The sequence below is a fragment of the Dysidea avara genome, chromosome 13, assembly GCF_963678975.1.
Source record: "Dysidea avara chromosome 13, odDysAvar1.4, whole genome shotgun sequence".
Classification (NCBI taxonomy): domain Eukaryota; kingdom Metazoa; phylum Porifera; class Demospongiae; order Dictyoceratida; family Dysideidae; genus Dysidea; species Dysidea avara.
The window spans coordinates 6,373,488-6,396,745 of NC_089284.1; the positions used below are offsets into that span (position 1 = coordinate 6,373,488).

At 37.8% G+C, this 23,258-nt stretch overlaps 4 protein-coding genes across 7 annotated transcripts; 1 reads left to right on the forward strand and 3 right to left on the reverse strand.

Moving 5' to 3' along the window:
• Positions 1–1,726: 1,726 nt before the first annotated feature.
• LOC136242653 (dnaJ homolog subfamily C member 21-like) lies at positions 1,727–8,808 on the reverse strand. The gene is made up of 15 exons (XM_066034098.1): positions 8,595–8,808; positions 8,451–8,544; positions 8,364–8,398; positions 7,616–7,701; positions 7,475–7,571; positions 7,217–7,242; positions 6,937–7,107; positions 6,824–6,874; positions 6,455–6,534; positions 5,540–5,594; positions 5,123–5,183; positions 4,990–5,068; positions 4,377–4,937; positions 4,271–4,328; positions 1,727–1,977 (listed from the first exon to the last, which is right to left on the reverse strand). The coding sequence occupies exons 1-15, from the start codon at positions 8,725–8,727 to the stop codon at positions 1,762–1,764; spliced, it is 1,803 nt and encodes a 600-aa protein (XP_065890170.1). The 5' UTR covers positions 8,728–8,808; the 3' UTR covers positions 1,727–1,761.
• LOC136242654 (THO complex subunit 3-like) lies at positions 8,797–16,324 on the forward strand. Its single transcript, XM_066034099.1, has 10 exons — positions 8,797–8,846; positions 8,905–8,991; positions 12,602–12,697; positions 14,137–14,260; positions 15,050–15,210; positions 15,530–15,687; positions 15,759–15,845; positions 15,893–15,971; positions 16,033–16,143; positions 16,202–16,324. The coding sequence occupies exons 2-10, from the start codon at positions 8,908–8,910 to the stop codon at positions 16,259–16,261; spliced, it is 960 nt and encodes a 319-aa protein (XP_065890171.1). The 5' UTR covers positions 8,797–8,846; positions 8,905–8,907; the 3' UTR covers positions 16,262–16,324.
• Positions 16,325–16,771: 447 nt separating this feature from the next.
• Positions 16,772–21,824, reverse strand: LOC136243530 (forkhead box protein J2-like). The gene is made up of 4 exons (XM_066035041.1): positions 21,345–21,824; positions 21,085–21,159; positions 20,699–20,794; positions 16,772–18,017 (listed from the first exon to the last, which is right to left on the reverse strand). Exons 1-4 carry the CDS (start codon positions 21,678–21,680, stop codon positions 17,052–17,054), a joined length of 1,473 nt encoding a protein of 490 aa, XP_065891113.1. The 5' UTR covers positions 21,681–21,824; the 3' UTR covers positions 16,772–17,051.
• A 6-nt stretch (positions 21,825–21,830) lies between these two features.
• On the reverse strand, positions 21,831–23,254 carry LOC136243533 (DNA repair protein complementing XP-A cells homolog). Of its 4 annotated transcripts, none has more exons than XM_066035046.1 (6): positions 22,899–23,254; positions 22,577–22,678; positions 22,469–22,533; positions 22,298–22,417; positions 22,132–22,249; positions 21,831–22,086 (listed from the first exon to the last, which is right to left on the reverse strand). In XM_066035046.1, the coding sequence occupies exons 1-6, from the start codon at positions 23,179–23,181 to the stop codon at positions 21,911–21,913; spliced, it is 864 nt and encodes a 287-aa protein (XP_065891118.1). In that variant the 5' UTR covers positions 23,182–23,254; the 3' UTR covers positions 21,831–21,910. The 4 variants fall into 4 exon arrangements, with proteins under 4 accessions (XP_065891118.1, XP_065891119.1, XP_065891116.1 ...); XM_066035047.1 differs by having other exon boundaries at positions 22,469–22,514; positions 22,573–22,678; XM_066035044.1 differs by having other exon boundaries at positions 22,872–23,254.
• Positions 23,255–23,258: the final 4 nt, after the last annotated feature.

The window sequence follows — 23,258 nt, forward strand, 5'->3', positions numbered from 1 at the left end:
GGTTGACAACAGCATCTTTTCTTTTGAAAAACCTCAGATGACGGTAAACTGTGAATCAATTTTGCCTGGCCTATTGACTATACAAAAATTCTGGCTTCAGTGTGTCCTGTGTATAATTGTTACCTACTAGTTGCATGGACATAAAAGGCACAATTAAGTACCACCAGTACAATGTCCCAAAGAGAAGCTGGAAATCTTGTACAGTACCCTGAAAAGTAGAGAAGAGTTTGATACATTTATGGGGGGTATACTTGGGACAGAGATATCAAGATATTAGACACCTGAACCTTACGTGCAGTCTAAACTACACGGGGGCATAGGTAAGATGGTTGACTTCTACTGGAAACTTACATTCATCTATCAGGGAAGGATCCACAAATGGAACATTAACCCTCTTGAAAGCAAAAAAATCTTTACATTTATTGTATTCTAATAGAGCAGTCGAGTATAACCTCTAAACACCATTCATATAAATATCCATGTATTAACAAATTATTAATGTGTATGAGGAAGAAGTCGTAGAGTGCTGAAATTTAGGGTATTTATCAAGGAAGGAATATTTCTAGACTAGACATCATGACACTATAAATTTTGGGTGATGCAAAACTGAGTATATGAGTTTATATTGCTATAATCAGCAGTTTTTACAGAATGCACGGGAAGATAAAACTTGTCATATTTATAGGGTGCACAAGACACATCTTCAACACAATTCATCATAGTTAGAAATCATATAATGCTTTGATTGTTTACAAATCATTCCATTTTTGTCAGTGGATTCATGTCTGTATGTGCGTAGACCCATATGTAGCTGTGTCCCAGAGAGCTATACAAATATCATAATGAAATACAGAAATCTGTTGAGTGGGTGGACCATTAAAATATTCAAAGTCTATCAGTGTGCAGAAAACCTCCTCAAAAAATCTTGGCTATGCCCTTGACTATAGGCTATCAAAATAATAGATCTTTCATTACCTTGTCATGTTGTGTGCAACTAGTAGAGCAAAATCATTCACTTTTTGATAAAAGCACTAAACTTGGTACAACATTTGCTTAATTCATACTATTTCATATTAGCCATTGAAATTACCAATCATATCATACTCAAAGAACCCGGTAAGTAAAATCAATAGAAAATGTAATGTGGAAGCCATAAAAGTGTTCCATAGGAAATATACTGAAACTTTGCATAGACGAGCAAAGGATGGTCACATCCAAAAGCTGATCAAGGGAGGTGTCCATCCTGGTAATTAGCTTGCCATGTTAAGAAGCATGGAGGGTCATGGTATATGAAGCCAAAGATGTGCATTGTATTATTTCTATTGGATCATACCTGTTACTTTTAACACTAAAATATTGGCTCCATTAGAAGTGTTTAAAAAACAACCACATTTTGAATTTTTTTTTGATTGCATCTGTAAATACTTTCATGTGATTTAAGCAAAAATTAAGATTCTGAAAGCACTTGTGTGGTTTCCTGGCCAGCTAGAAATAGGCTTATAATCCAGCTTTAAAGTTTCAAAACATACCCTAAGGCAATGAGTTTGATGTGGCACCATATCTCAAATGATTTAGTATACCTTACTCAACTTCCATAGAAAATTTGGTGCTTTTATCACAAAGGAACAATTTCATCAAAATTTGTTGCTTAGCTGCTCTACTAAACACCTTTACCTAACCTACTGCATTGTAGTGCTATAACCACTACTTATATTCACTTATTGCATGAATGGTATAAATGATCTTGCTACGATTACATTGCTAAGTATGTGAACTCCGTTTCTTCCTACTCTTCTTACTAACATTACCAGCATCAGTTAATGTGAAAGATGACGATGACGTATCATTGGATACCCTCAGGGCATGCCCAGTCTCTTTGATGTGCTGGAACAACTTGTTTCTGGAGGGAAATTTCCTATTACACTTGTGACATAATAGACTGGCATCACCAGATGCTGTAGCCGCTGCAGGTGGATTCTGTAAATAAATGATATACATTACAAACTTATAAACTTTGCTAACAACACAACAGTGTACAAGAGAGAGTAATAGAGAAGCAGGGGCGGAGGAGACACCTTTATTTAGGGGGGAGCTGGGATGTAGCTAAGCTTATCCAGGGGATGACATGTCTTAAGTGTGCAAACAATCTAGGGGGTCTGGGGGCATGCCCTCCAGGAAATTTTGAAAATTATGCCCTCTGATATTGAATTTGGGAGTGATTTTAGCAGTATATCAGAGTACTATTAATATCAGCTTGACTGTTGTATTAGAGTGACTGCTCTACTATAGTGCAGTACATAAGCCCTTAAAATTGACATAATCGTTCACTTTTTGATAAAAGCACCAATTTTTTTACAGAGTATATGGAGCGTGCACTAAGTGTTTTAAGAAGGGGAGGCACTTAAAAAGTCCTCAGGAACACCCCTTTTTGCACCCTGACAAGAAAACTATTTGTTACTATTAAAAATCAATCATGTTTCTATCAAGTTAACTGCTGGGCCTAGTATCATAGTAGTACAAAGCATACAGCTGGAACATAATAGCCTATTAGTAATCTATAAAAAAAACAAATAGTTTTCTCACCTAGGCAGTAAACAAAATCACTAAAATTTCCATTTGCAGGGATTCTGTTAAAGTTTTGGACCTTCAATGCTGACGATTGTGTAGTACTATGTACAAGGATCATCCTGATGTGTATCGTTTCTTTATTAAAGGGGTATAACAAAAGTTATTTAATGCTAAAGTCACAGGTGGATATCTCAACAGAAAACCATGAACTACAGCAGTTCAATTATCAAGCACAGAGTTTGAACAAAAGGTCCCTTGTCCTTATACTGGGCACCATATGAAAGGTAATTAAATTTCTAGTTTAATGAAGGCAGTTGCAAGTTGTTTCAACATCTTGTTCTCAAGTTACAGCGCTTTCAATTCAGTGTAATATAGTATAAGCAAGAAAAGCACACAGATGAGTGTTAAGGTATTTCTTAGCGCTGTGATAATGCTTAAAATAAGCATAAAGGAGCTGGGTTCCAATGAAGTGAGATTTTGAGTATTAAGAAGTACCTTACGACACACCCTTGTGCTTTTCTTGCTTATACTATATTACACTGAATTGAAAGCGCTGTAACTTGAGAACAAGATGTTGAAACAACTTGCAACTGCCTTCATTAAACTAGAAATTTAATTACCTTTCATATGGTGCCCAGTATAAGGACAAGGGACCTTTTGTTCAAGCTCTGTGCTTGATAATTGAACTGCTGTAGTTCATGGTTTTCTGTTGAGATATCCACCTGTGACTTTAGCATTAAATAACTTTTGTTATACCCCTTTAATAAAGAAACGATACACATCAGGATGATCCTTGTACATAGTACTACACAATTATCAGCATTGAAGGTCCAAAACTTTAACAGAATCCCTGCAAATGGAAATTTTAGTGATTTTGTTTACTGCCTAGGTGAGAAAACTATTTGTTTTTTTATAGATTACTAATAGGCTATTATGTTCCAGCTGTATGCTTTGTACTACTATGATACTAGGCCCAGCAGTTAACTTGATAGAAACATGATTGATTTTTAATAGTAACACATAGTTTTCTTGTCAGGGTGCAAAAAGGGGTGTTCCTGAGGACTTTTTATGTGCCTCCCCTTCTTAAAACACTTAGTGCACGCTCCATATACTCTGTAAAAAAATTGGTGCTTTTATCAAAAAGTGAACAAATATTTGGCTTAGGTGCTGGACTATTAGGGTATCTCGATCTTGAGGCATTTATATTACTATTCAGTGGACCTATAAAGGGCTATGCCACCCTCCTTCCAGAGATTTGGACTCTCAAAATTGAATCTGAGAGTGATTTTAGTAGTCACCATTAACATTATATTGGTTGGCTGTTATATTAAGGTGACTGCTCTATTAGGGTATATCGATCTTGATTCCTATAGAAACCAGTTGATTGACTGGAATTGCAGGTAGCTAAAGACTTACATAGCTAGCTATTTGGTGTAATACAATCAGCCCAATTGTCCAATGACAGCTATAGATAATTTTAGAAGGGCTAAGCCCTTCCATAATCTTTTTGACAGGGGCTGCAGCCCCCCTTGCCCCCAAATCTCCGCGGCCCCTGTAGAGAAGAGGACAGTATCTAACACAGTACAGAGCCTCTACAAATGATTTTGTGTGAGCCAAACTCTTGGTATAAGCATATATGTACTGTGTTGAGTGAAGTCAAGCTCACTGTTTGTACTTAAAATACTGCATCTAAAATGCTTACTGCACTTGAAGTCTTGCTCTTCTTTTTTCCTTTTGCTTTCTTAGACACTTCCGTTTCCCTAACCAGATTACGCTAACACTACAATTAAGTGCAGAAGCTCTTGTACCTTTGGTGTGAAGTTGAGTGTTCTTCTGACTTCTCTACTGTCACAGAAACGAGTCCAATCTCATCCTCAAGGTCATCAAGTAGTTGACTTTCCTTTTGTCTCTTCTTATTCTGTGCTAACAAGAGGAAATCGTCGTCATTATCAACATCACTTTCACAACTTTTGATCTCTTCATCTCTATTGCTAGCTGACAGCGTACTGTCATTTTCTACAATTCTGGAGTGATCATTTGAAGATAGTTGTTTTGTAATGTCATTAGTCTTGTGTCTGCTTTGTTCTTTGCTGCTGTGTCTGTCCCCTTGGCAACTGTGTCCATCCATGTCGCAATTTGTGTCATCACCTTTGTCACTATGTGTATCACTACTACTTGAGTGTATGTCACCAATGGTGTCATGTTGTCTACTATTACTATCTAATATTAAGTCTTCGGACAGTTTACTGTAAGAACTATCAGAGTCACTAAGAGGTTGTGCTATGTTTTCTGCTTCTTCTTCTTGCAAGACCAGTTTCAGCACTGCCAAATTTTCTTTGTGCTTCTTAGACTTCTCATGGTTGGCCAAACTAAACACAGTTATGTCACACTAAATTCTACAAAATGGCTGGAGGGACTTACGTCTTGGGTGTTCTGAACAACTTGTTACAAGCCACACAGAACAGATCAGGATTTGCTTCATTCCCATCAGTGCTGTCATCTATGGGGCAACCCATGCAACCTAAAATTACTGAATGCACCATAACCGACATACCATCAAGATCTGACTCCTTCCCAAATTCACCATCAAGACGTGCCTCCATCTCTTTCATCTCCTGCATGATAACGTATACAATGGGCAGAAGTGTTAAGGTAATTAATACACATGGTCGTATGCAGTTCATAGCTGCTGCCTCACAATCACAACCAATTTCAGAAAATCAAGTTGCGTTATTAGAGTATTCATAGATGCATGTTTTATTACCATCATCATCTGGCCTAAGCAGGTCAGCATGCAAAAAAGAATTGCCAATTTGCCCAACAGACCAACCATGTACAAAATGACTTCAGCTCTAGAAGTTTGCAACCACTGTTTTTGTACATTTGGACAATTATGGATATCAGTATTGAAACAACCTTTTCCCGGGACTGTTGACTAGACTTGCCATACAACATGTAACTTGTTACATACATTTTCCAGTGCAGCCATTGATTGCCACTCCTGTTCCTCATACTGGGCTTGTCTCCTGAGTAGTGAAACATAACACACTTTTTATTCCATGCTCTGTGAGTGTCGGTATGTGTTCATGTATATGTATGTGTGTGGTAATTAGAAGAATGCATGCATGCGTGCATGTGTGTCAGCATTGAAACCGGAGCACTACTGCTGACCCGGATGACCCCAGATAGTAATCCAGATCAGATGCTATCAACTAAGGCATGTACCAAGAGCTACATTTTGGGTGCTTGACTAGTTAAGTACAAGGGTAGCTATATGAAAACTAAACAGGTGAGGTTTACAACTAACAATCAGTCATTGGGTGTGGTTCCATGTCAGTTTACAAACAGCAAGATACTTATCCTGTAAGTGGGTGTGGCTTTGTGCATACCTACAAACTTCAACTCACCATACTGGTGGATTAGCATGGCTCCATGTACACTTACAAACAGTATCACACATTCCCGATATTAAAGTGGGCATGGCTCGTGAAAAAAGCTAACTCGCAAGACTAGACTATACCTCATACAATAACAATTGCTTAGTGGGTGTAGCTACACACACCCGCAGACAGCAATGGACATAGATTCGTGCATACCTACAGACTACAACACTACTGATAAATGGATGTGGGTGCACGTAGTATGCCTACAGACACTAAATGGTTCACGAAAGAAGCTGGGCTAACTATGATGCATTAACATGATCAAACTAATGCAATCCTGGATAATCTATAAAGCAGTCAGATCCAGATGACCCAGAAAAATTGTGACCCAATTGATCCGGATGACCCTACCTGGTTTCAATGCTGTGTGTGTGCGTGTGCATACATCAGACTTTGTTCCTGCATATACTGAACAATGCCCAATAATGCCATAACATGCTCACTGTTGTTTCTTCTTCAATTCTGTGGTTCTCTTTTCAACTACTTTCTTTTGTCTCTCTACTTCTTTCTGTTTCAATAGCTCCTACACATAAAAAAGGAATCCTATAACTGTCAAAATTAATTGCTGTACTGTACATATGTGCATAGCCTTCGCTGAGCAAAGTTTCACAGTAATGGTAAATAATACACATTACATATAACCCATAGCTTCATACTGATAGCAACTTTACAACATTATAGTTGGAAAAGCCCAGAATGGCCCATGTCATTATATACAATGTTGCAGTAGTACACACACACGTACGCACGCACACACCTCACACGCTTGCTCATGCGCACGCACGCATGCATACACACACTTGTGACCATACCTTATAGGCCTCCATTCTTTTATCCCTCTTCCTCACAAATGCTACCAGTTGCTGTAAAAGAATTTTAAACAGCAAAGGTAAAATGCTACAGACGATACCAACCAATGACTAACCCGTATCGTTTCATTTCTCTCACGTTTGACAGCCTCCCGGGCTTTTTTGTTCTCCTTCTCCATGGCCCGTTGAACCCTCCTATTTGGCGCATCCCGTAAATCAAACTTATCTTCCCATTCATACGTCTTGCTGGTATAGTAACTCTGCCAGTAGCCATAGAATTGACACACCTACATCATAAATAAGTACGGCAATGAGTTGACAAAACACACACACCCACTACACATGCATACAGCATACACACACTACATACACATAACACAAGTACAAATTACACACCTCTTCATAATCTGTTTGGGAATCACCTGCCAAGAAATACATAACAAATAGTTACTGAACTGGTCTAAAATAGTACTGTCTAAGTAAGTCCCAAACATAAGCATAGGCGTATCTTTAATTTGGCTACTTAAGGTGTCCGTCCTACAGACCTTCAGCATTTGTGCTGCAAAGCCTCAATAAATATAATAAAGAATTGGGATATAGTAAAGTGGCCCGCTACACACACTATGCAACCTACTATGCAATAGATCCACTAACCAAACTGTGGAATATCTTCTGTGTCATTTTCACTCCTAAACTGGTTGTCCTCCTTTTTGATTCGCTCAAACACCATGTTGTAGATACCATAAAAACCCTGTCAACACATAAATAAATGTACACACGCATGCACACAAACACCTTGGCATCATCTGTGAAGCCATTGTAGCAAGATGGAGAGAAGAACGGCATCAAATTTATACTGTCATCTTTGTAGCCTGATCCAACTGCAGTAAGAAATTGGTATAATTCTATCAAAACCCAAAAATTACTAGCATGTGATGGGGGATTGGGGTAAGGGTCAGGGTGTTTGATAAGTATTTCGACTCTGAGCCAAACTGGCCCAACCCAGACATCTACTGCTCCACCAGTAGTATACCACTGGACCAATCAGCTTATGTTTGATGTGTATTAGTTACAAAGCTGAACTAGTGCTGAGAAAATTGGAGCAGAAGCCATGGATTGTGTGGGTCATTTTGTGTTCACACTGGGCCAATGGAGCGCCATATTGTCTTATCAAATACCCTGGTAAGGGTGGATAATAAAAAGATCAACACATTCTAATAGAGCAGTCAGTCACTCTAATACAACAGTCATAATGTTGTAGAGCTTATACTCAACCCCTTCCCAACTTTTTGGCTAGATAGTTTTAAAATGGCTGGCTATATTATGTTATGCTCTTTGGGTAAGCACTGTAACAATTAAAACAGTAGCCATGCACACACTTAGCTGGCTTTGCATACAGTTTTCTGGCAAGCAAGATAACTACTGTTCCTCAGCCTTGTTTGCTGTGTACAATGTGGCTTGATTACTGCAGTGTCCTTAGTTGTATTCATATCAAAAGTTCCAATATGTATTGGTATACCTCTACAAACACACTATAGCTAACCTCCTCGCAAAATGGCCTCACGATGCTTATCATACCTAAAATATCACCATGCATAACAGAACTTATAACCACACTGCGTACACTGACCACGCCCTCTCTTGGGGGTCACTCAACACATCATAGGCTTGTTGAACTTCTCTGAACTGCCGTGTACATTCAGCTACACTATCCGGATTCTTATCTACACAACCATATCATTGTAAACCTCAATATTGTACGCCATTACACAACCTGGATGATATTTGAGGGCTAGTTTACGGTATGACTTCTTCAAGTCGGCGTCAGTACAGTCACGCGGCACACCAAGCACGTCATAGTGACAACGCATTCGACCACTCGAGCTATCTTCTTCTCCTTCTGCCATTGTCTAACAAATTGCGCAATGAAGTGAAACAATTTAGCTGTCAGCTATAAACTCCAATTATAGCACATTTATATTCTATACAATGCGCGTGTATTTTCTATTAGAAGCGCACCAGTAAGGTAAGCATTGGATTGCTTGTGCAGTGTCTTGTGTGAATAGTTTGTGGATGCCTTGCAGATAATGTTTCGAGAAGAAATTGAAAATTTGCGAAGCTACTTCGAGGCCAACAAGAGAAAGAAGGACTTCATAGCACACCAATCTAAGGTGACTTCCAGCAGCATGTAACTTGTATACTCCTCCACCCTGGAGGAAGTGCATAATCCTGTACCATTTATGTACAATATGGCTATCCATTACAAGCTCTTCACATGCTCTGGGGCCTTGTTATCTATTTGTCTTGTAAAAATCGATGTAGTCCTTCTGACTGGTACACCATGTGTTTGAAGGTGTGCATCTGACACAATTAGACTATTACACGCACTGCAGGATCCACAGAGCTATGTACTGACATACACACTTTCCAATTTAAATGTTTGTATTTTGCTGGGTACATGGGCCTAGGCCTGTGATGAAAGAATTGGTTCCCTAATCTTGAGCATTAAAATATTTGGATCCCAGAACTACCATATATTTGCAAGCTCCAAATCTTTGAAAATCTGCCATGAAGATATCATCCAGCAAAAGTTTCTGTGATTGTAAGCTCTGTGAGACATGATAGATTTTTCTCTGTGGTATGATCTGTTTCTTTGGATGCCATGGAGTGCAAAAATATATGAATTTGGTCACCTTCTACTGGAAATTTTTGTAAGGCAGGCTTTAATCCAAAAATTTTGAATCTCACAATTAAAATCTCTACTCTGTACATATGATTATCTATAGTTTTGTGCACACTTTTTAAAGCTCAACGTTTAGCTCATAGTGAATCAGCATCCAAAACATGTATTGATGTGGGATTTTAATGAAGTTAAATCATCATCATTTAGCTACTTGAATACCATATTTTACCGGTTAATAGCCACGGCTACTTTGACTTTCAGCAAGGCAAACCCTGCAGCTACTATGCAAAGGTGGCTACTATGGGCTTGTGTGGCAGTAACCCGTGGTGTTTATACAGATTGACAAGTGACTGACCTTGTTTAATCATTCTTCAATGCTATCATTCGTTTTAACTTCTCTTAAAATGCTACTTTAAACAGCTCCTTTGCCCAGCTTCTGCTTCAAACGTCACTTCCATCTGTATTTCAGATACAAGCCGCTGCTCTTATCTGAGGGCAGCTCTTATCACAATTCTAGGCTGTGGAGCGACTACTATCTAGGGGCAGTGAGTCTTCCCTATACCAGTACCTTTAACATGATGTAAAGAGCAAATAAAAGCGGAAAACAACTTTGGTGTTTTATTTATTTATTTATTAAGGCTTTACAGTACAAGTGCTGAAGATCTGTAGGACACCTGGTCCTACAGCCTGTTTCAAGTTATTAATTCCCACCTAAGTTGGTCGCAACTTTTATTCACTTATTGAACCTTTTCGGTGCATCATTTTGGTTTCTGTGCATCTATCTGGTGCAATTTTTTATCCACAAACTTTTATGCTCATAGCTGGCATATAGACTGCCTTACATCTTGTAGGGCAGGCAAATGTATTTACCTGTCCATGTGTTTGTCCTGTGTGTTGTATTATAGTAGGCAAGAAATTTTCAACTACTTTGCTACACACTAGAATATCTACATCTATTTTACATGGCATGCAAAACTGCAAACATCACAGTACAAACCATGAGGCCTTGTCTCGTTGCTACCAAAGCAAATTAATAACAATGATGTGAAACTTGTTTAGATAGGTACTACTGTGTAATCTTCACAATAGCAGATGTAGTACTATACCATGCACCTGTGAGTGGTGTCTGTAATTGCTTGACCTGTATCCTAACTGTTTCACTCACATTGTATCGTTGTACTTAACTGTACAGTTATTATACATTTAAATAATGCTGATGTTTGGGTTCCAATGTTGTATAGCTAATTATCTTATTATTGTCACTACAAGTTTAAATCTGAAAGTGCATAGCATGCAGGGTAAGTCCCAAACCTTCATCATTTACTTTACAGATTATACTAAGATCAATGAAATTATTATGGGATAGCATGTACATGCCAAGAAAACAGATAAAATAGATTTTTCCTGCTGTACAATAACTGTTGCAATCTGTGTTGCCTTTAAATGTACAAATTCATTTCTTTTTTTCAGTTAAGTAATTACCACTTAACTATGATATGTGTACATGTGATATAGAACATGTTACTACTAGCATCACATAGTTTTTCACATGACATACAAAGTATGCAGTGTTGGGGGTAACGCGTTACGTAATAATTATTACTTTTGTGGTAACGAAGTAATATAACGAAATATGCTGTAAAAACAGGTAATATAACTCAAGTTACTTTACTTGCAAATGTGACGCGCATTACCTAAGTAATGAAGTTACTGTAACGAGTCTAATATTATGTAATATTATTACTTTAAGTAATGAAGTTGCTAATCTCGTTAGTAATCCACTGAGTAACGTCTAGTCACAACGAAGTAACGAAGCCTATTGTTGAAGCTTATTCACCAGCTTCTTGCTTATAGCCAAGATTTGCACATTGTCCAACAACATAATCGTGTCATATAATAAAGTGGTAGTTTCACATGTGACAGCTTAAGGATGTGGACACAAAGTAATATAATATGTAATATTATTATAGTTACTTTATTATATGGGTAATATGTAACTGTAACTAAATAGTTCAGTTGTAAATAATATGTAATATGTAATATGTAACTGGTTACATTTAAAAAGTAACTGTCCCAACACTGCAAGTATGGATACAATTACCTGTAGTTTATTTAACCCTGCATGCTCACTATATACACTCTAAGGATGGCATAAGGATCATGTACTTGAAAACATTTTCACCATGCATGCTACACAGCAATAGAACAGTAATGTTTCTAATTTGTGTGACATTGCAGACATTTTAGTTAGCACTGAATCTAAAGTTGTCCTGGCCCGTTGGGCAGATACCGCTACCATTACTATTTCAATATTTAAAAGTGAAATGTCTGATTCTTACACTTGGGGGGACAAATTCATATTTCAAGTGAATAAAATAGAGTTTTAATGGAAGGGATACAAAATAATTCAACCAAAGTAATACACTACAAATCACATTTAAACAAGTAAACAAACATTTTAAAGTACTTAGGTGATTGAATTTGATGCAAACTTATCATAAACTGTCCTGGCTCTTATTTTTGTCTCATGATCGATATATGAATTGAATATGTGTAGTAGCTACAGTAAATTGTAAGACAGTTGTCGTTACAATTGTTTTTGCTGGAGATATCACATGAAAAACAGCCAATCGGATACTTCATAAGAATTTGAAAAAGTCAGGCTGCCTATCATTGGTTGGTTTTCACGTGAGTCCCATTCAGAACTTTTGTACAACTGACAACTGACATGCAAATCACTGTATGGGGGATTGGTTGTTGTGGCTGAAGTATTTAAACTCCTTTACATGATGCAGGAAGCTCATTTTTATGTGGGGAAGGGGAATAAAATATTCCAGAGGAGTCCAAATATTTTAAACAAAAATGGATCACAGCATCCACTTTTAATGGGGGATCCATATAAATTGTTACAGCCCTCAAGTGAGGCATGTTTACAGAAAGAAAATCAATTTCTAAGTTATTTCTGTTGGGTATGATGTTATCAGAGATGCATACTTGGTAAGTTACTGTTTAGGATGATTGTATAGCAATTAGTACATCATGTGATGAAGCTCTATGTGTCATTTTTAAGTATTGAGTTTATATTTGCTTTGTTGTAGGTTCATTCTGTGGACTGGAGTTGTGATGGACAGAAGCTAGCCTCTGGGTCTTATGATAAGACTGTGTCTGTGTTTACCCTGGACAAAGATCGCCTGGTAATGTGCATACTCTGTGTATGGGTGCGGGTGTGTGTGTGTGTGTGTGTGTGTGTGTGTGTGTGTGTGTGTGTGTGTGTGTGTGTGTTATAGTTACAGATTTTTGGGTGAAGATTAATTGTCCATGATGACAGTAAACTTAAAAATTTGTGCAGTGAAATCCTCAGTTGAAAATATACATTAATGTGCATAAACAGTTGTCCCTCAAAATGCAATTGTTGTAAATGGATGTTTTTAAGTTTTGTAAGGACTCAATTTTACAGTATCCATGGTGACTCCGCTTTTAATGTAGTTCTTGTTCTCATGTTATCAGGAATTAACTTAATGTCATTGATCATATAATATAAACCACAAAAATTCTTGCTATTATCTGACTGCATTGCTAGAACATGTTGGACATTTTTCCTACACAAACTGCGTATTCATGTACATGAATTGGAAATGCTATGCCATTAGGGGCCTGCATGTAGATGCAGGGAATCACAATTTTGACACTAAGACACTATAGAATTTAATAGTGAGGTATTGTATAAAGACTTAATGGTCAGCCAATCTCATACTGATTATTGACTTTTTATTAAATTACTTGCTATGAAGATTAATAGTTTACCATACAGTGTTTTAACTACAACTATTGGAATATCCCCTATGTAATTTTGAGAACTGTTGGACCGTTTGGTCTGTCAATGCTTCATTCAAGCTTTTTCATACCATCTTTTCAGTGTTGGGGGTAACGCATTACATAAGTAACACATTATGTAATAATTATTACTTTTGTGGTAACAAAGTATATAACGAAATATGCTGTAAAAACAGGTAATATAACTCAAGTTACTTTACTTGCAAATGTAACACAATAAAGTTACTATAACGAGTCTAATATTATGTAATATTATTACTTTAAGTAACGAAGTTACTAATCTCGTTAGTAATCCACTGGGTAATTCCTAGCCACTACGAAGTAATAAAGCCTACTGAATGAAGCTTATTCACCAGCTTCTTACTTATAACCAAGATTTGCACATTGTCCAATAACGCAATCATGTCATGTGATAAAGTGGTAGTTTCACACGTTAAGGCTGTGGACACAAAGTAATATAATATGTAATATTATTATAGTTACTTTATTTTTTGGGTAGTATGTAACTGTAACTAAATAGTTCTGTTGTAAATAATATGTAATATGCAACAAGTTACATTTAAAAAGTAACTGTCCCAACACTGCATCCTTTGATGGTAAGATTTTAAAGTACTTAGGTGATTGAATTGCCTATCATGCTGGAAAATTAGGGTTCAATTCCAAAGAGGGAATCTGATTTTTACCAAACTTAGCTATTTATTTTCAGGAGAATGTTTTAGACTGTACGTGTGTGTTTGTAACATGTTACATGATTGACAATATTAATTGACAACGCATGTAACTTCCACTCCCCCCACAGAGCAAAGACAGCACTTATAAGGGTCACAATGACAGTGTTGATCAACTGTGCTGGCATCCTACAGACCCGCAACTGCTGGTAACTGCATCTATTGACAAAACCATCAGAATATGGGACATCAGAAGTAAGTGTAGTAGTATATTGTGTATTGTGGTGATAGAATTGAGAAAATAAAAGTAAAAAGAAAATGATGTAAACTAATAATTATATTCAATACATATTTGTTTACTTGGTGAGTTTGTTTTTTAATGGAAGATGCAATGTATTCCTAGCATTCACAATAGCCACACTGTCTCACTAGAAGTGTATCCGTGTGTGTTGAAGCTTTTGCAAAAGTTGATTTTGATTCTAAAGGCTTACGTAGGTCAGATTAGGATTCTAAAGACCTTAGGATGAAACCATTTTCATTTTCTTGCTTGTGTACTTGGCCTTACAAAATAAACGGTACAAACATTTTGCTTCAAGGGTAAAGTGTTATCCTAGTTTTGATTTATTATTGATTTTACACTTCGTTATAATGTAATGGATATATACTACATGCACACTCTAGACTGCAAACACTCACACCACACACGCATGCCGTTCTACATGTAAATATGATATGCACATGGATCACATATGTAAACATGCATGCATAATGTAATACACACGTACAGACACCCTTAATGTGTAATGTGATTATTACAAAGGTCAATTACAAAAGGCACCTGTCAATTGGAACCATTCTATGGTGATTTGATTTTGTTAAGGATGTTTAAAAGTTGCACTCTGAACTATATTGAGTAGTTGTTGGAAGGAAGTGTTAAATGAAGCGCCATACTGTTAACAGGAAGGGAGATTCAAACAGTTATAGAACTAACACTTTAGTACAGAGTTTACTGGCTTACTTTTTTTTTTATTCCTTTCCCATTAGCCAGCAAGAGTACACACACGGTGACCACAAGAGGAGAGAACATCAACATTAAATGGAGTCCTAATGGTAACACCATTGCTGTTGGAAACAAGGAGGACTTGTTAACATTTGTGGACTCACGGACGTACAAAATTATTAATGAAGAACAGTTCAAATATGAGGTAAATAACAGTTTATGATAACCTTTAAAGTTATGTAGTTTCTGATGTCAAGACAAAAACTCTATATGTTGTCATTTTTCTTTTGTATACTAATGATCAGTATGTGAGGTCAACGGATTTGTAATTTCTCTGTATTTGGGGTATCATTTTCATAATTTGCATGACCTAAACAACATCAAATTTCAGCTGAGGAAATTGTCAGTAAATTATCAAATTCCTAGAGGGAGCTCAATGTCAAGGAAACCTGGCACACACAATTCACTTATTTGTTGACATACACAATATCATGGTGTTCGTATTATGTTTCTCTGTCCCTTAGGTGAATGAAATGACATGGAATCACAGTAATGATATGTTCTTTCTGACAAACGGAATTGGTTGCATCAACATCCTGAGCTATCCTGATCTCAAACAGCTTCACGTGCTGAACGCACATGCATCCAATTGTATCTGCATTAAATTTCACCCATCTGGAAAGTATGTGGTGTGAACAAAGGGATGGCATTTTTCAATGGACCATTAAACACATATTACCTTATGCTATATAGGTACTTTGCTACGGGTAGTGCTGATGCGTTGGTTAGTCTGTGGGATGTGGATGAACTAGTATGTATTAGGACATTCTCTAGATTAGAGTGAGCTATTTAATTTGATTGTGGAACTGAATTATCTTCCCTTGTAGTTGGCCAATCAGAGCGATGAGCTTTAACCATGATGGCAAGCTTATAGCTTCTTCTTCAGAAGATTTAGTTGTTGATATAGTGAGTGTGTCCCATTGATCATCAATACGCTTACTTTTGCGTCTGCTTTTCACTTGTGTAGGCTCATGTAGAAACTGGTGAAAAAATTGCTGAAGTTCCTTGCCAAGCTCCCACATTCACGGTTGCATGGCACCCTACTAAAAACCTGTTGGCTTTTGCAGGCGAGGACAAGGTGAGTTACATACTCATTTGCTCAATTTCAAACTGTTTTTTCCCGCTACTTCATACAGGACAAGCATGAAAGAGATGCTGGCACAGTCTGGCTATTTGGAATACCATCAAGCTCCTGACAAACAAACACACACACACTCATATTGTACTGTACACCATAATTATTATGAAAATTGACCTCATCTTGTAGTTATGCATTCCAGATTTCCTTTATTGTAATAAGTCACGAAAACCATGCATAAAGTGTGAAATATTGATGTATCTAAAGCAGCACAGACACATGGCATAGGTAGTTGACTTATGTTCTCATCAACCAATCATTTCTATGCCACACAATTAGCTGAAGTGTACACTTTTTCACTGAAGAGCAAACTATTGAAATATCTCAGCAACACTACACTAGCTGTGACAATATATAGAACACCATTAGATCAGGCAGGTATTTAAACAATCTTCTGGCAGAATGTATTCTATTTCTGTGATCTTGTGTATATGTAGCCATCAATGTATGATTTCCATTCAAACAAATAGGTCTGGCAGACTAGCTGTATTGCTGTTACTACAGTAACACATAGTGAAACTTTCACTACAATAAATACAATTGTCTCTAAACTATGTAGTACACTGGGTTCAGTGATAACATTGAAAGTGATCAACTTGCAAGCAGTCAGTTTACACATCAAACAAAAACTCATGTAATAATAAATATTTAAATACATAGCTACAGCTATAAAATCAGTGGTAGCAACTTTCACAGTTCCTACCTATATAATACAATTGGGTAAAATACACATATATAAAAACACCTTTGCTATAATTATACATATTAAGTGTAAGTGATCGTGAAGTCCATAGTAAAGTGACCATTGCATAAATTCACACAACAAGCGTATCATCATCCACTCATAGTCAGAGGAGTTTTGACCAGTCAAAATCATCATCTTCGTCTGGATCAGTATTAACAAAGTCACTGGCTGCCGAGTGAATGTGCAGCTGAGGTAGGGGACTTGCTGGATCAGCAGCAAATGATAAAACAGGTAGTGTTTCAGTGTGTGGAGGTGGCATAGAGTATGGTGGGAGGCTGCTCGGTGACATACCCATCATCGATGGTTGTTGTGGTGATACAGAATGATTGCTGCAATTGCTGTAACCACTGCTGTTTATTGAGTGGTAACTTGACGTGGGTGAGTGTCTTAAATTTCCAACAGTATTTGTGCCATAATGCATCTTCCTACATGACGGGGTGCTGCCACTTGTGGGGGGTAATTTGTGACTAACTCGAGACAAAAAGTTATTAAAAGATGATGAGAGGCCAGCCCACACGCTAGTGTCCAAGCCAAAGTGGTCAGATTCTTCACCGATTCTAAAACAATCGACTAGTTCTTGTATCTGTGATTGATTCAGCTGATCCCAACGATTTGACTCAGCCAAGCCTCTCATACTCTCCATCAGTGAAGTGAACCTTGGCATCTTGGGAGAACTGAAATTGCTGGCAGATGTACCCAGTGGAATACTGGAATTTGATAAAGTCAGTTGATCAGGTGTGTTGTCATCAAGCAGCGAGTCCGGTCCAACAAAGTCTCCTTTGCCAACAGAATGTCCAAACAAGGACTTGTAGAGGCTGCGAAATGACGCACTCAGATCATCAAAGCCATCACGTTCAGCAAACGCCATTTTTGGTGGGCTGTGATCCAGTAGACAACTGTCTGTTACTGCTGTAGTGGTGGCGGTGTTGCGCTGTGTCTCTGACTTCATCAGCACATTGCTCCTTGTGGTGGCTGGCTTCTTAGGAGCTGACATGGAATCTTCCCCTCTGTTTAATTCATTCAATGACGGAGACCTGGGTTTGTCAGTGATCAAGCTGTCTGCTCCTGCCTATAATAACAAAACAACAACAGTATATCAACAGTGCTTTATCTGCAATAAAAGTACAAAGACACAAAACACACTACAAAGCATTGCAGAGATAAGAGCCATAAGTTGCGTGTGTGTGACCACATCACACTGTGCGTTCAGGACATAATTGAAAGACAAAACATCTACAACCGTAAACACGACCACCCTCAGCTAAACTATGTTGCTCGACGATAAAAACTGCAACCTTACAACCTCTGGACACCCCACAAGTTCGCTCATGTGCGAATAGCAGTACTGCACATTTACGGCCAGGCACAACATATTATTCACGTGACCATACCAACGGCATTACTTCAGTGACAAATGGATCGCAGATGGCACACAAAATTGAACCACCGGGTTATGATTTAATCTGCCGATATCTACTGTCAACAGAAAACAGGAACCAGTAGGTAGCAAATTAGAATCCAAACATCTTGTACATATTCAATAACAATTGCCTACAAAGTTAAGGACAAATGGTCAAAGACAGAAGTCCCCCAGATGAGGTCAGGGGCATGCCCTCCAACTTGGGTTACAAGATGCCGACACAGATAAGGAATTTATTAAAGTGGGCTTGCGGGTTTTCAATTTGACAACTGGTTATTGTGCGCAGCTATCAATTACATCATTGCACACTTTCACACACTAAAGGAACACACTGAGCACCTTCAACATCAAGTGGTGTCGCATACAGAACAGGTACAAGTATTACAAAATTCACCAATACTTACTGTACTGGTTAAAAATAATTTCCCAACAGTAAATTAAATGGAAGCCACAGCAGGGCATATATATATACGCACACAAAATTCAGACGTCAACATCTAGTGTTATGCACAAGTACACCTAACAAGTACACAACATCTTAGCCAAGCTATTCATATGCTATAGTAATTGCTGCTTGCCGACAGTTATGTGACTAGTAATACTGATAAAAGAAAAAAAATCAGTAGAAATTACTATTGTGACTGACACTCGATTACAGTTTATGTAAACTTTTATTTAGTATTACATGTGCTGAATGCTTAAGAATTTTTACTGATAACTTTTATAGTCAGCATTTCAGTACTATGACTGGCGTTGACAGATCTCTCTGCTAATTCAGGTTAATACTAAAAATTTTCAGGTAGAAATTAAAGCTTAATCCAGGCATAAATCAACTACAGAAAATCAATTGTGTTCTGTGTATACATTTCAATAATAACAAAAAAATGTAGAGAGATTTTGAAATGCCACAAAGACTCATCGTGGTGGATTATATAAATAATGTTTATATAGTAAAGAAATTTGTTTTCATTAGATAGTTTTTCCTTAGCTGAAAAAAGGTGAGCTAAAAAAATGTCATTTCCTATTAGGAAACTTTTAGTCAACAAAGTCAATGAAGTTATTGTAAGCAATCACGTATGGAAAACTGATTACACAGATAAATTGCTGGCGAATGGTTCACCGTTGTGTCCCAACGTAGCGATGACACTATCGGGAGTGAGGGTTTACAATACAATGATCTATGGTTAATGTCCCGGAATGATAAAGTCATTTCGAATAAACAAACAGATCCCTGTGTTTGTACAGTTGCCAGTGGTAACCGGGGCAAATAATCTAGAGCAAGCTAGAGGCATTACTGGAATGTAAACTGAGTGGCCAAACCATTCCATATATGGATGTAACATTAGAGGTTAAATAAGTTGGTTAAAAGGTGTGTCTATGAATGTCAGAGGTAGTTTAGTCTGCAAAATGGTACCCACTAAGGGTGGGCTTGAAAATGTAAATACCCTAAGTCAATACCTTCACATTTAACAGAGGAGTTTCTCTACCCAACAAAAATGCGTAGGCTACTGTCTATGTGGACAATAATATTTTGCATTGCTACCATTGTACACCCCATTCATCCCTACCACAATGTTCGATCTGCCCACCTGTTTCTGCTCTTGACTGAGGCATGCAGTTTACATTCCAAAGCACCGCACACGGATTACAAGTTACAAACACCACAAGCAATGACATACATTGGTACGAAAGACCAAAAGACCACAACTTCTATTATAATTAATGGCACATTGACAAATATGGCATCTCAGACGATATTATATAGAGTATTCCATTACGATAATGCATGTGTTGTCTAGCCGACTACAGGACAAAACTACTTTAGCTCAGACAAAATATCTGCTGTCTATTAATTATCAAGGGTAAATGAGTGACTGCATGTATCCTAATACATTTGACAGCTTTGGATTAGTGTTGTATACATGCCCCAAGCAATAATAACAAAGTCCATCTGATGTCACAAATAAGGTGATTTAATGGTTGAGACCAGATTATACCGAACACAATAAGCTGCTGACTATGCAACTCATAATTGACTTGTGATCCAACTTATCTCAAGCTAATTGCTGAATATTACATAATGTCAATCTGAGAAATTTAAAAAATGTGTCACTAACTGCAGCCATAGAGTGGGAGAATGGAATGAGATGGAAAAAAATATCTTTCATTTTTGGTCTCTTAGACTTCAGGACTTGCACAAGAAATCTTTCTAAAAAACGATATTTCACTAACAAAAGGGGCATGTACAGTACTGGTGCTAATTTACATAATACCAAGTGTCAACATTTACTCTCAACACACAAAAGTATAGTGAGAATGGTGGGACAGACCTTTTCATTTGACTTTCTCTTGCGTGGAAACCCAGAACTTGATAGACTATCATCGTCTTCCTTCAAAGGAGTTGGATCAATCTCCCAATACGATCCCTGCACAATTACACACATTAAAATTGTTATTAAAACAACTGTCTTTGTTTTAGCACAAATTTACAAACAATGGATTTCACATACACTAATTGTTATTCAATCCCTCTACAATAGCCAGCCATATCACACACCAGTTCAACACATTTACACATTCAACATACGATTAGCACAACTTTATACGAAGTCTTTAAACCTGCACACAAAACCAAATTTAATTGACATCTATTTTCTGTTTGATGAACCTTAACCATACCCCCAACAATGCCAGGATACAAGTAAAAGCATTTCACCTTTCCAGGATCATCCTTCGGTCTAGGCACTTTTCTGAAACATTTGTTCAGGGACAGGTTATGTCTGATGGAGTTCTGGATAAAAGTAACAAAAAATATTAGACATACATAAAATAAAACTTGAAGGCATATTCAAATTGTATGGTACAACACCTTGGGGTGTAAAAAGCTGATAACTATAATCTATGAATAAAGAATTGTTTCTAAGCAACAGTACAAGCCGGGTGTGTATGAAATATTAGAAGCACTAACGCATTTACCTTCCATCCAGTACCAGCCTCTCTGTAATAAGGGAAATGGTTACAAATCCACGTGTAGATATCGTTTAATGTCATTCGCCGTCTTGAAGTGCTGTTGATGGCAAACGCGATCAGCGAGGCGTACGAATACGGAGGCTTGGCATCTAAGAACTGGTATTGTGCCGCCTCTTGTGGGTCCAAACGGGCGGTCAGGTCAATAGGGGACGGGGGAGGCTTGCGTGCAATCACTTTTACTATTCTATGTCCGTCTTGTCCAGTCTGGTAAGGGTGATTTGCTCCCGATTGCATTGAAGCGAGCCAGTCCATTTTCGTTAGACTCGAGCCAAGTTCTGTCATCCTACCTTGGATCCACAGCTTTTCTAGTTTCCAGAAACCACAAAATTGTAGATGATGTAAGTGAAACGATAGCAGTTTAGCAGATAAGGGTTTTATAGCTAAAATAATTCAACCCATCTTTTTTGAAGGCATATCGATATTAACTCCGTATACTACTAATACACTTTGATGAACAAAACCACAAAAATGCAAGGCGGTAAAACATAGTATTTACATCACTAAACACAAATTCACATTTTTTCAAATGTTATAGTGTGCCCACATTCTGAACAAGTCTTGGACCAAGTGTCAGAATCTGCATCGTACACTTCACCACCTTTCTCTCCTGGAGCAGGGAACTTGTGTACATGAGGGGCATAAGACTTGCTGGGTTTAGAAACCGAAAACTCAATTTGCTGGCGCAGTTCTGCAAGGTACAAATTAAAACTCACGGACAAGTACTTTTTGGTACCTGTAATTTTCTTTGTGAACTGTTTTTGTTTGGCAGCATCTCGTAACTTGTTTCTTCTTTGGCGTTCTAAGCTTAGTCCATCAGCTCCACCCCATAACTTGTGGGCTAATTCTTCCACCTTCACAGGTACATGTTCCAATAGCACAAATAACTCATATCGGTTTACCTGAGGTCGTAAATACAAATGCATTTCACCCCATGTGTTCTTGTGTGGATTTCTCTTCTTCAGAAATGGTAAGGGATCACCGTCTCTTCCATTCAGATCACAATCTTTTAACAAATACTCCTACATGTCCTAATGGTAAGTGGACAGTTAAAAAACTTTATTAATTCTGACCTGTTTGGCATCAGTTTTAGTTATCAAGGAATGAACGTCTTTATCTCTGTCAAAGAAATAGGGCACTAGATTATTCTTATTTTTATAAAAACACATCTCCTTGCCTACATGAATCACATACAGCATATTTGAAGTGAGTCAATAGGTAGGACATTGAGAACTTCTTCCTGCACTCCAAACACACTGAAAATTCACCAGGTAGTGGGGGAGCTGCAGAGAATATCTAGTCATGTTATACGTGTTCTTGTTGTACAAGGGGGTGACACATAGGCACACACTGGAGGTAACTTTGAACCTTTCCTGGTATACATTCAACCTGTGACTCCACCATACTGAATGTGACTTTCAAATTCTTGACTGTTGACTTAGCACAAATGTTTACTGCTGCAACAGATCAACCTACCGTGTGTCACCCCCTCTGTGTGCGTACCTTCATCAGCTGCAACAGTCACGTGACCAGTCAATTTGTCAATGTCTTCAGCTTCTAATATAAATCCTCCACCAGTATCAGTAAATTGTTGAGATGAGCCTTGGGACGAATTGTTCGAGTTACGGCCATCACTAGGCTTCGTGTATGGATGTTTACGTGAGGATCTGGAGTGTTGTAAAGCTTTGGCCTTCAGTCTGTTTCTCTCACTCCTCTCTTGTTGGGCTCGCGTCATTTTGAACAATGATGGAATCTCTGTATCGTCAACTGCTCTGTCCAGATCCATGCATATACACAACGCGACGTTTCCCTGGAGTACTCTAAAACTTTCATTCAACGAATTGGCGGGTTGTTGTGCATTTC

Excerpts from the sequence above, each read along its gene's own strand:
- LOC136242653 (XM_066034098.1), bottom strand. The coding sequence starts at position 8,727 with ATGGCAGAAGGAGAAGAAGATAGCTCGAGTGGTCGAATGCGTTGTCAC. Across the intron at positions 7,702-8,363 it reads TGAGGCCATTTTGCGAGGAG|TTGGATCAGGCTACAAAGAT; the intron begins GTTAGCTATAGT and ends TTCTTACTGCAG. Across the intron at positions 6,535-6,823 it reads AAAGAATGGAGGCCTATAAG|GAGCTATTGAAACAGAAAGA; the intron begins GTATGGTCACAA and ends TTTTATGTGTAG.
- LOC136242654 (XM_066034099.1), top strand. The coding sequence starts at position 8,908 with ATGTTTCGAGAAGAAATTGAAAATTTGCGAAGCTACTTCGAGGCCAAC. Across the intron at positions 14,261-15,049 it reads CAGAATATGGGACATCAGAA|CCAGCAAGAGTACACACACG; the intron begins GTAAGTGTAGTA and ends CTTTCCCATTAG. Across the intron at positions 15,972-16,032 it reads AAGATTTAGTTGTTGATATA|GCTCATGTAGAAACTGGTGA; the intron begins GTGAGTGTGTCC and ends TCACTTGTGTAG.
- LOC136243530 (XM_066035041.1), bottom strand. The coding sequence starts at position 21,680 with ATGACAGAACTTGGCTCGAGTCTAACGAAAATGGACTGGCTCGCTTCA. Across the intron at positions 21,160-21,344 it reads AGGCTGGTACTGGATGGAAG|AACTCCATCAGACATAACCT; the intron begins GTAAATGCGTTA and ends ACTTTTATCCAG. Across the intron at positions 18,018-20,698 it reads AGAGAAAGTCAAATGAAAAG|GCAGGAGCAGACAGCTTGAT; the intron begins GTCTGTCCCACC and ends TTGTTATTATAG.
- LOC136243533 (XM_066035044.1), bottom strand. The coding sequence starts at position 23,181 with ATGGATCTGGACAGAGCAGTTGACGATACAGAGATTCCATCATTGTTC. Across the intron at positions 22,534-22,576 it reads ATATGCTGTATGTGATTCAT|TGCCCTATTTCTTTGACAGA; the intron begins GTAGGCAAGGAG and ends AGAATAATCTAG. Across the intron at positions 22,087-22,131 it reads GTTCACAAAGAAAATTACAG|AACTGCGCCAGCAAATTGAG; the intron begins GTACCAAAAAGT and ends TGTACCTTGCAG.